This window comes from Delphinapterus leucas, chromosome 3 (assembly GCF_059928025.1).
Source record: "Delphinapterus leucas isolate spDelLeu-1000000601 "Yukka" chromosome 3, BTC_Dleu_Yukka2, whole genome shotgun sequence".
NCBI classification, from domain to species: domain Eukaryota; kingdom Metazoa; phylum Chordata; class Mammalia; order Artiodactyla; family Monodontidae; genus Delphinapterus; species Delphinapterus leucas.
The window spans coordinates 32,233,199-32,245,855 of record NC_143131.1 but is presented as its reverse complement, the minus strand read 5'-3'; the positions used below and the strand labels follow the sequence as shown (position 1 = coordinate 32,245,855).

General features: G+C 37.0%; 1 protein-coding gene across 2 annotated transcripts in view; it reads left to right on the top strand.

Annotated features, from left to right (window-relative positions):
* The first annotated feature begins 343 nt into the window (after window positions 1-343).
* The window catches only part of NUP155 (nucleoporin 155), a 62,618-nt gene continuing 50,304 nt past the window's right edge, over window positions 344-12,657 (top strand). For both annotated transcript variants that reach the window (XM_022599029.3, XM_089908781.1), the window contains exons 1-4: window positions 344-642; window positions 3,225-3,362; window positions 5,471-5,567; window positions 8,224-8,294. In XM_022599029.3, the coding sequence (XP_022454737.2) occupies window positions 486-642; window positions 3,225-3,362; window positions 5,471-5,567; window positions 8,224-8,294 (463 nt within the window). In that variant the 5' untranslated portion in view covers window positions 344-485. The remainder of the gene's footprint in view (window positions 643-3,224; window positions 3,363-5,470; window positions 5,568-8,223; window positions 8,295-12,657) is intronic.

Genomic DNA, 12,657 nt, shown 5'->3' with positions numbered 1-12,657 from the left:
CTCAGATCCAAGCGCGCGCTAAACCCACCAGAACCCGAGCAGCCTGCGCTGCCCCCGCACTAACCGGCTCGCACTTACCTGGACCCCGCTCCCTCCTGCTCCCCACCCCTACCGACCCCGTCCCATCCCTCCCTTCCCCAGTCCCTCCCCTTTCCCCTTCCTCCCTCCTTCCCTCCCTTCCTCCACTCCCACCACCGATTTCCCCCTCCAGCCCAGAACAACCAACCTGCCCACTTCGAAGCACCTCCCGCTCACTAGCTCCACCCCCAACGTCCAGCCCCCTCTAACAGCTTCCTCTTTCCAGCGCCGAAAAGCTGGCTTCATATTCCCCACCCTATGAACCGGAAGTACGTCATGCGCTGGCGCCGGGGCGCTTGTTTGGCGCGCGCGCCCTAAGCTTTGGGGCTAAGCTAGCGTCTTAGGATTTCTCTTGTTTCTCCTTGCTTTTTGACTTTCTCCAGTCGCTGTTGTCTCCGATTTTCGATATGCCGTCTTCTTTGCTGGGCTCGGCAATGCCGGCGTCCACGTCGGCCGCAGCCCTGCAGGAAGCTTTGGAAAATGCGGGGCGGCTCATCGACCGTCAGTTACAAGAAGACCGCATGTACCCGGACCTTTCCGATCTGCTTATGGTGTCTGCCCCAAGTGAGTGATCGTTGCCCAGTTGGTGATTGTTTCATCCCAAAGGACTCTCGTCTGACTCCCTAAATAGATCCTTATCCGCAGGGTGAATCGGCGAAGATATCCTGAGATCTGGGACGCTGTTTGCTGCATTTTGAAGGGCGGAAAAGAGCCCATTTTCAATGTTTTTCCTTCTCTCACTTTCTTCATTACAGGCACCTCAGGGGATAGGAATGAGGAGCAAGCCCCCATTTGAAGCAGAAAGAGGCAAAGTTTCCAGCCTTGATGAGCTTCTCATTGCCTCCAAGTGTGTGTCGCTAAGACCAGATGAGAAGGATCACCTGATCCAATTCTCATCCTTGTTAATACCTCATATTAATGTTGGAGTGAAATTGAAGAGCATACGAAGTTAATTTGGAAATTTACTATGTTCGCTCAGAGATATGCTTTATTATGTATGGAGTTAGTGTAATATGAAGTCCTTAAAGGTGTTAAAAAGAACTACCAGCGGAATGAAGGGAAATCAGCACTGATGATGGGTGAACGGAGGGTAAAGCAGATTTTTGTGCCAACAAAGAGAGGTGTCCGTAAAATATTCTGTTTATCTGTTTTTAATTAAGGCCAGGCTCCTCAAGCCATATAGAATCACACAAGTTGCTAGAAAAAAAGTGACCCCCTTTGTGAGGTGGAAATTGGAGAAGAGTAAATAAGATAAAAACAAGATTTTTGGTAAGCAAGAACCAAGATAATCTAACCAGGTTAATCTGCAATGTAAACCTAAAAGACAGCTTTGACGATTTATAAAAAGTCATTAATTGACTTATAATCAGAGAAAAGAGAGAAACAAAGCAAAGAGTATTTACTCTTGGCAGCTACTTACCAGTGGGCTTGTTTTAAAAGAACTGAGTGGCCTGTTAGCAACTCTCATCCTGAATAGCGCTCTTCCCTTTGTACTCCTTATTTCTGAAAGCAAGGTGTACAAACAGTCCATACATTCTGGTCTTCTCATCATATCTGACCCCAGTCCAACCTATCCACCTTTACACACATCTACCTCTTCAGCCAAATTTCCTTTCACTCTTCCATCCTTTTCTCGACCTCCTTGTTCCAGTTATGCCGAATTTAACAGGTTTCCCATAAGAACCCCCTCTTCAGGATTTCATTTTACATGTACTCTTTATTATTTCTAGAATGTTCTTCTTGGCCTGACAAGCTATTCTTCCAGACTCCATTAAATGCCACTTTCTCTGTGAAGGCTTTCTCAACCAGAAATAACTCTGGTGAGGTTTATATCCTCACCAGAGTTATTAATTCCATCCTTTGTGTTCCTACTGCAGTTTAACATGTGTAATGTTCCATTAAAATTATGTTTTAAGAGTAAATGGAACGTCTGGGATTTGCTTCAAAAAATACATTAGGGAAAAAGTGGATAGTGACTGACATATATGAAACATGACTGGGCATGTTACTGGTAATTTTTGAAGCTGGATACTCAATACATAGGGATTGATTGCATTTGTTCTCTAGTTGTATAAATTTAAAAATTTTTCATAATACATTTAAAAATTTGTTTTATATGTCAGTTTCCCCCAACATCTTTGTACTTTAGAGAGGCTGAAAAGGTGCCTGAGTAAATAATAATAGTAAATAGTCAGAACTAAAACACCTTGCTCAGGACTAGGAAGGACAGGCTGAATAGACCAGCCTGCTCTTGCCCTTAGTGTCTGGGCTTTAGAGGAAGAGAATGTTACCAGTTGAGAGCAGTTTATAGAGTAGTCTGATTCTCTCCCACTCCCCCCCCAATAAAATATTGCTTTTGTGGAATTACAGGCATACCTCATTTTATTGTGGTTTGTTTTATTGCGCTTTGCAGATACTGGTTTTTTTAACAGTAGATTGGTGGCACCCCTGCCTTGTCAGGTGACAGCATTTTTTAGTAATGCTTTTTAAGCTAAGGTGTGTGCATTGTTTTTTTAGACATAATGCTGTTGCACACTTAGATGTCAGTATAGTGTAAACATAACTTTTACATGCACCGGAAAACCAAAAAATTTATGTGACTTGCTTCTGGGCATGTTCATTTTATTGCAGTGGTCTGGAACCAAACCCACGTCTCTGAGGTTTGCCTTTATTTGTATATTGGTCTGAGGGTGGGGGGTGGATACATAATGGGAAAAGGCATGGATTGTTTTAATCTTTAAATTTTTAAGTGGGAAAGGAAATGCTGTTTTTTCCCCAGTCAGTATTTTGTTTGTCCACAGTTTTTATCTGAGAATAACAAAGCTGTTTTATAATTTTTTTCCCATTTCAGATTAGTAAAATAATAGGAAAACACTATAAATTATTGAACTAAGCATTTCTTTTCTTATGGAGAAAGTCTTTGTGAAAGATAACCTTCTGTTCAGTGTTGAAACCAGTAATTGCACCCCATCTTAACATTGGAATTTATCAGGCCTCCTTTGTGTCAGATCAGAACTACTTTATTCTCTCTATTCCTTTAGAACCAGATGCACAATTTTTTTGTAGCTTGCAATACTTCTGTATGCCCATTTGACGTCCAATACATTATTATTTTAAATAAATGCTTTTTATTTTATTTTTTGTAGATAATCCCACTGTTTCTGGCATGTCAGATATGGATTATCCTCTACAAGGACCTGGTTTGCTGTCAGTACCCAACCTGCCAGAGATCAGTTCCATTCGAAGAGTTCCTCTCCCACCTGAACTTGTTGAACAGTTTGGACGTATCCTATTACTTTGTATTTAACTCTTTAAAAAATTTAAAAATTGGTATTCTCATTATTATAATTCTAGTTTTGTGTTTAATTAGCACATTGTGTATAAGTTCATGTAAGGTTTTATTTAAAATACATTTTAAGTATGTGGGTAGTTTGCCATGTGCCTAGAAAACTTCATGTAAAATTGAGTGTTGAAAATTGAGTCACATTTTAATTGTTTGGGGACATTGAGGAGAGTAAATTGTTTACAAGCAACTCTGCATTTTTGAATGATATATGGCAAGGCATTACTTTCCAATTAAGTGCTATACAGGGAATTTTTTACTACCACTCTTTTTCAGTTCAAAGACCCATGATTTTTGTTTTTACTTTTTCCTGTATGTTAACATTTTAGAACTGGGAAGTGGCTCTGAAAATGTTTAAAATAAAACTGCAAGGTATTTTCTCCTGGAAATACCCCCCAAAAAGTTTTTGGTGTGTTTTTACACTTACTGGTGTCTTAGAATTGAAGTTTATAATTTATTGTATTTGTAAGGATTACAGTAAGAATCTGTATCTGAAGGTATAAGAAACTGAAGTATTGATACTAATGCCATCTTCATAGACTGAGAAGTTAGAGGCGTTTTCTTATCCTCTAAAAATAAGATTTTATTTGTTTTTCTTACAGTGTGGCATACCCTATAAAAGGACTATATTTATAGCTCTTTGCTAGGAAGCTTTTATAAAAATCAGTCTGTAATTCTCATAATAAAGACATCAAGATGCTATATAAAAATTTAATCTGACTTTTAAAAGTATGTTAATCTGTTCAGGGTAAAGGGCTTCATATTTCAATACAGTGTGATTTAGAAAACAAAGAAATGAAAAATTAGGGGAAATGCTTGTAAAATAAATAGGAAAACTAGTAAAATCTAATCTATATTTTCATTGTTTCTCTGAGACTTTGTAAAATAGTGTTATTAAATAAATAATACATCTTATCATATACTCTACCTTTGCTTAGTTTCTTAATATTCTTTAATTCTCTGGTAATACTATACTATCTACAAGAGATATTTCTTTAATTCGGAAATTATTTTGTTTTCACAATTGTTTCATTATCTTATAATTACGTAAATAATTCTTTGTCTATTTTTCAGTTTATACGAGGCTTGTAGATTGTCACCTGGCTGTGACTTTAGCATGCCGACTGTTTTTCTTTGTTTTTTGTTTTTTTTATAAATTTATTTATTTTTATTTTTGGCTGCGTTCAGTCTTTGTTGCTGAGTTCAGGCTTTCTCTGCTTGTGCGAGCAGGGGCTTCTCTTGTTGCAGAGCATGGGCTCTAGACTTGCGGGCTTCAGTAGTTGTGGCACGCGGGCTTCATTGCTCCGTGGCATGTGGGATCTTCCTGGACCAGGGATCGAACCCGTGTCCCCTGCATTGGCAGGCGGATTCTTAATCACTGCGCCACCAGGGAAGTCCCTGTTTTTTGTTTTTTTTGTTTTTTTTTAATCACTCTTTTATACCATTGGAAAAACTGGTCCAGTGAAACAGTTTATACTGTTAAAGTCCAATGGTATTACTCAGAATCAATAATTTTTTAAGTTAGTAATGGCAAAAACATTACATTTGTTATTTAGAGTACATTTTAAATGGTCCGATAGCTTTATTTAGAAGTTATAATAAATATTTCTGTCATACACTATGGCTTTCATTAAACTCATTGGAAATAAAGATAATTCATTTGCTCTTTTGATTGAAGAGTGAATAAGTCATGATTTTTTAATCATACATTTTATTTTATTTTATTTTATTTTATTTTATTTTATTTATTTATTTATTTATTTATTGCGGTATGTGGGCCTCTCACTGTTGTGGCCTCTCCCGTTGCGGAGCACAGGCTCCGGACGCGCGCAGGGTCAGTGGCCATGGATCACGGGCCTAGCCGCTCCGTGGCATGTGCGATCTTCCCGAACCGGGGCACGCACCCGTATCCCCTGCATCGGCAGGCGGACTCTCAACCACTGTGCCACCAGGGAAGCCCTAATCATACATTTTAAATCAAAATCTTTTGAAACAAGTTTAAGAAAAATGAGATTGAAATCTTTCTACCTTACATCTACACTACCTCAGATATGCAGTGTAACTGCATGATGGGCGTGTTCCCTGCTATCAGTAGAGCTTGGCTCACAATCGACAGTGACATATTCATGTGGAACTACGAAGATGGGTATGTATTTATGACTGGTTTGCTTTAGCATGATTAGAATTTAAATTATCTTTATTACAACTAGTATTCTACTCATTAAAAGCTGCCTGGTTTATCTTTCATTCTTCTAACATCCGGGTCAGTGCTTCTCAGTATACGTACCAACCTGGGGATGGGGTTAAAATGTGGATTATGTTTTAGTCATTAAGGCTCAGGAGTCTGCATTTGTAACAAGCTCCCAGGTGATGCTGGGGATCTGGGTACCACTCTGAGTAGCAGCAGTCTTATTTCCCAAACTCCTATAATAATGATAGTCTAGCAGTAATTCTTTGAGGGACGGTTTGAGATTTTTAAAGACCTCTGTTTTCCCTGCATATCATGGAGTGGGAGGATGTTAGTTTATTGAAATATCTTAACAGTTTTGTTGTTATTCTGTGGGCTTGACCTTGTGTAAATTAAATGTGTATAAAAGAGTCTGAGTGAAGGCCCAAGGCATTCTTGCTTAAATAAAGTTTATTGATCTGATGATCTTACTCTTGGCTATTTGGAGAAAAATTTTACCTTCCAGTTCTCCATCATATTATCTTTAGGTGAGGGGTGAGATAACCAGAGGAAGATCCATATTAAGATGTAACTCTTGCTCCTGAGTAGTTAACATACTTGTTAGAAACATACAGTGTCATTGAATCAAAATTGGCACTATATGAGAACTTGTAGCTTAAACCATTTTTGTTTGCTGTTCTTTTTTAATTAGAAATTTTCCTAGCTATTTTTATTGTTGAAATGGTATATAGTCATAATAATAGTGATTTAAGGTTGTGATTGTTCATGTATCATGAATGTTGCCCCAGTTTGTTATATTACACATAACATATTCATTTTTATACTAAAGAGTAGAACCTGTTCATTTAGGCATTGATCTCTTCAAGAAAACCTAATGCAAGAAAATTACAAAATAGATAAATGTGAGAATAATTTCATTGAAAAGGGTTTTCACTTTAATGAAATTTTTATATTTCCATTGACTTCTAACTTATTCATTTAAAAACCACATTGAGCGTATCATGTATCACTTTTTGTGCTTGAACAGTACTGAATAAACATAGTCCCTGCCCACATGGAAAGTGTGGTTCAACCTTATTGTGTGTTCAAACTAAACTCATTTAAAGAAAAATTATTTGAACATTGTGTTTATTGAAAAAATCAAGGCACAGGTACTGGATATAAATCTTTACTTCCTAATAAATTCAATTCTATAAAAACCTTAGCCTTCATTTGTTATTCCGATAGCTTTCTATTATAAATCCCAGTTCCATCTGGATGATAGAAACGTAATGTTGTTCAATTCACTTTTCTCTAATCCCCAGCTCTCCCAATATTGTTCTTAGTTCTGGGGGCTGTGTCAGTTGTTGAAGGAGCCTGTGTAATGTCACAGCATTGGGAAAATGGGGAAACCTGGCCCCACGTAGGTTGCCATGTAGGTGTTTTCTGTCCACTTGTGTGGCCCTTTGCAGGACAACCAGTTTTCCTCAAAGTCTGGATCATTTTTTTTTCTTGGTATTTATCCTGCTTGCTGTTCTCTGAGCTTATTGGATCTAGGTTTGAAGTCTTTGTTATTTTTGAAAAATTTTCAACCATTGTCTTATTAAAGTATTTGTGCTTTCCTGTTCTCTTCCTTTCTCTTCTGAGATTTGTTATACTTTTGTTAGACTGCTTGATGTTTTCCAACAAATTTTGGATGCTCTGTTTGGATGCTCCACTCCTTTTTCTCTTTTTATTTCAATTTGGACAATTTCTATTGACCTTTAACTTTGTTTACTGATTCTTTCGTCAAGTCTACTGAAAAGTCCATATAAGATATTCTTTGTGCTGTGCTTTTTATTTCTAACATTTTCACTGGCTTATTTCTAATTATTTTCATTGCTCTGCTGAAATGCCTTACCTGTTTATACATATTGCTCATCTTTTTTATTAGAGCCTATACTATATTGATTATATTTATTTTAAATTTCCTGTCTGATAGTTCAGACATCTGACTCTGCTTCTGTTGATTGCTTTGTTTCTTGACACTGGGGCTTTTTTTTGCTTGCTCTTTTGCTCATGTTTTGTTACTCAAAGCCAGACACCATGTATAGGACAGTGAACACTGCAATAAATACCCTTTATCCTTAGAAGTGGGCACGTCTCTTCCTTTGCTAGAGCCTAGCAGGTAGGCCTTTATTGTGAGGGAGTTGACTTTTTCCAACTCAGGAGTTAAGCCGAGTGTAGTTTTGTTGTTGCAGTGGTACCTTCAGTGGACCACAGGTTTCAAATTCCTTTAGCATTATTTTGCACTTAGCGTACAGATTGGGTTGCTGGATTTTTTCTCAGTGTTCCTGTTTCTCCCCCAGCAATAGGCTCTCCCTGTGAACCTGTGCTTCTGAGAGGGTCCTCTTGCCCCTGCCGCAGCAGTAGACTGTTATTACTTGAGACTTGCAACTTGGTGGGGGGGATGTTTGGAATGGGGACCAGCATTCGCTTTTTCCTGGTTTACGTTTAGCCTTAGGTAGGCCTGTGTGCCTGAGTCTTGGAACTAAAACAGTTTTGTTTGCTGATTCATTATATTCTATAGTCTTGAAGAACATTATAAAACTTTTTCCTTTACATGTATAACATGTTTTTCTTCAACTGTTGACAGAGGAGACCTTGCCTATTTTGATGGACTTAATGAGACTATTCTTGCTGTGGGACTTGTGAAACCAAAAGCTGGTAAGAAATAAAAATATAAAGATTAAATTATGTTTGTACATAAGATTCCAAATGTTTTAGGACTAAATGATGTTATACTTTAAGTAATTAACTTTCCTATTGAAGTTTTGTTCTAAATTACTTCTAATTAGAAATACAAAAAGTGATTAGGAATATTTAACAATTTACTCACCTTATGGTATAAGTGAGTCTGCCTTTAAAATTGTTAAACTATAATTCTTGAATTTTATCTTGCTTTTTGTTAGTCTTTTTTTTTTACCTCTTCAAGTTTGCATAAGTTTTGTTTTTCTTTTTTTACATCTTTATTGGAGTATAATTGCTTTACAATGGTGTGTTAGTTTCTGCTTTATGACAAAGTGAATCATTTATACATATACATATGTTCCCATATCTCCTCCCTCTTGCATCTCCCTCCCTCCCACCCTCCCTATCCCACCCATCCAGGCGGTCACAGAGCACCAAGCTGATCTCCCTGTGCTATGAGGCTGCTTCCCACTAGCTATTTATTCTACGTTTGGTAGTGTATATATGTCCATGCCACACTCTCACTTTGTCACAGCTTACCCTTCCCCCTTCACATGTCCTCAGGTCCATTCTCTAGTAGGTCTGTGTCTTTATTCCCGTCTTACCCCTAGGTTCTTCATGACTTTTTTTCTTCTTATATTCCATATATATGTGTTAGCATACAGTATTTGTCTTTCTCTTTCTGACTTTCTTCACTCTGTATGACAGACTCTAGGTCCATCCACCTCACTACAAATAACTCAATTTCATTTCTTTTTATGGCTGAGTAATATTCCACTATATATATGTGCCACATCTTCTTTATGCAGTCATCCGATGATGGACACTTAGGTTGTTTCCATCTCCGGGCTATTGTAAATAGAGCTGCAATGAACATTTGGGTACATGACTCTTTTTGAATTATGGTTTTCTCAGGGTATATGCCCAGTAGTGGGATTGCTGGGTCATATGGTAGTTCTGTTTGTAGTTTTTTAAGTAACTTCCATACTGTTCTCCATAGTGGCTGTACCAGTTCACATTCCCACCAGCAGTGCAAGAGTGTTCCCTTTTCTCCACACCCTCTCCAGCATTTATTGTTTCTAGATTTTTTGATGATGGCCATTCTGACCGGTGTGAGATGATATCTCATTGTAGTTTTGATTTGCATTTCTCTAATGATTAATGATGTTGAGCATTCTTTCATGTGTTTGTTGGCAATCTGTATATCTTCTTTGGAGAAATGTCTGTTTAGGTCTTCTGCCCATTTTTGGATTGGGTTGTTTTTTTTTTATTGAGCTGCATGAGCTGCTTATAAATTTTGGAGATTGCTTTGGGTAATAGAGTCATTTTCACAATGTTGATTCTTCCAATCCAAGAACATGGTATATCTCTCCATCTATTTGTATCATCTTTAATTTCTTTCATCAGTGTCTTATAATTTTCTGCATACAGGTCTTTTGTCTCTTTAGGTAGGTTTATTCCTAGACATTTTATTCTTTTTGTTGCAGTGGTAAATGGGAGTGTTTTCTTGATTTCACTTTCAGATTTTTCATCATTAGTGTATAGGAATGCCAGAGATTTATGTACCTTAATTTTGTATCCTGCTACTTTACCAAATTCATTGATTAGCTCTAGTAGTTTTCTGGTAGCATCTTTAGGATTCTCTATGTATAGTAGCATGTCATCTGCAAACAGTGACAGCTTTACTTCTTCTTTTCCAATTTGGATTCCTTTTATTTCCTTTTCTTCTCTGATTGCTGTGGCTAAAACTTCCAAAACTGTGTTGAATAAGAGTGGTAAGAGTGGGCAACCTTGTCTTGTTCCTGATCTTAGTGGAAATGGTTTCAGTTTTTCACCATTGAGGACGATGTTGGCTATGGGTTTGTCACGTATGGCCTTTATTTTGTTAGTCTTTCTTGATTTACCTGAAGTTTTTTGCATCATACATTTTTCACTAATTACTGAATTTAATGTTAAAACCATTTTTGTCTCTGTATTTTTTTAGTCCTGATAGCCCATGGAAGTGAGAACAGAGGTCAGAATAAATCCTAAGAGAAGTCATGAGCATTGTTTAACTTACAATTTCAACTTCAGTACACTAGATCTTTTATCATAGCCACTGATAAGCAGAATTGATTGATTTAAATTTAATATACATCCCTTGAATGCAACTTCCTACAAGAGGAAATAATAGATGAAATTTACTTGTCTACAAGACCTAAATAGGAATTTTGAAGGTCACAGCCATTTTGAAATTATACTAATTCACATAAATATAAACATGCAGTTTTATACACTGTTTTTATGTGATTGCATTGGAAATGTATTTCCTTTACATAGAATTTTAAAGCAGTCTTTACCCAGCTGTATGTTTCTCTATCTTGTTCCTTAATTTAAAAGTTTATTCATATACAAGTCAAAACCTGTTCATGCTCTCTGTCATAATAAATATTAATTGTCCATCTGAAACAAATAGTAAAATTTTGTTATATTCAAATGTAAATTTCAGTACAGAATGTAAATGGCATAGTCTTTGATTTGGCAGCAAAGGTGTTATCTTGGATAAGTTTTCATAAAGCTCAAGCTTTTTTAAATCAAATCCTGAAATATCAGGTATATTTTGAGGTCATTAAGTAGAAGGTCTGTGCCTTCAGCTCTGTTGACTTAATCCTTGAAACAAAAAATTGTGGCCTTTGCGCCCCTTGGTATTCATCAGTGAAAGTAGAACCAAGTGATAATAGGAGCTTTGTTGAATTTTCTGACATTTAACACCCAAACGTATACATATAAAGAGATGTCCATTATCATAAGATAAGATGTATTTCCTTTTATTCTTATCAGTGACACACTAGTTTTGGATGTTATAACATGAAGAGAGTCCTAATTACACATAACATCTCATACCAGTCCATACTCTTTAAAGTTAAATGATACCTTAGAGTGAATTAAAATTTAAAATTCTGTTCTTGGTTTAATGCCCTCTCCGAAACTATAAATTATCCAGCTTTGGTACATAAACTCATTTGATCTATAAACTCATTTCTGTGTCTATGAATTTGACTATTCCAGGAACTTCATATAAGTGGAATTATATAGTATTATCTTTTTCTGACTGGCTTGTTTCACCTAGTATGATGTCCTCAAGGTTCATCGCTATTGTAGGATACGTCAGAATTTCCTTTTTTTTTTTTAAAGGTCTAGTAATATTCCATGTATGTACATACCACATTTGGTTTATCCATTTATCTATTGATGGTCGCTTGAGTTTCCACCATTTGGGTATTGTGACTAATGCTATGAACATGAGTATACAAATAGAAATTTTTATATTGTGGTAAACCTAAACTGTTTTGTAATGTAACACTGATTTTATTTTTATTTCTTTATTTTTTTTTAACATCTTTATTGGAGTATAATTGCTTTAAAATGGTGTGTTAGTTTCTGCTTTATAACCAAGTGAATCAGCTATACATATACGTATATCCCCATAACTCCTCCCTCTTGCGTCTCCCTCCCATCCTCCCTATCCCACCCCTCTAGGTGGTCACAGAGCACCCAGCTGATCTCCCTGTGCTGTGCGGCTGCTTCCCACTAGCTATCTGTTTTACATTTGGTAGTGTATATATGTTCATACCACTCTCTCACTTCGTCCCAGCTTACCGTTCCCCCTCACCATGTCCTCAAGTCCATTTTCTAGTAGGTCTGTGTCTTTATTCCCGTCCTGCCCCTAAGTTCTTCAGAACCTTTTTTTTTTTTTAGATTCCATATATATGTGTTAGCATACGGTATTTGTTTTTCTCTTTCTGACTTACTTCACTCTGTATGACAGTCTCTAAGTCCATCCACCTCACTACAAATAACTCAGTTACGTTTCTTTTCATGGCTGAGTAATATTCCATTGTATATATGTGCCATATCTTCTTTTTTTTTCTTTAACATCTTTATTGGAGTATAATTGCTTTACAGTGTTGTGTTAGTTTCTGCTGTATAACAAAGTGAATCACCTATATGTATACATATATCCCTGTATCCCCTCCCTCTTGTGTCTCCTTCCCACCCTCCCTATCCCACCCCTCTAGGTGGTCACAAAACACCGAGCTGATCTCCCTGTGCAATGCAGCTGCTTCCCAATTGCTATCTGTTTTACATTTGGTAGTGTATATGTGTCCACGCCACCCTCTCACTCTGTCCCAGCTTACCTTTGCCCCTCCCCGTGTCCTCACGTCCATTCTCTAGTAGGTCTGCGTCTTTATTCCCGTCCTGCCCCTAGGTTCTTCATGACCTTTTTTTTTTTCTAAAAAAACCTAATTTCATTTCTTTTTATGGCTGAGTAATATTCCATTGTATATATGTGCCACAT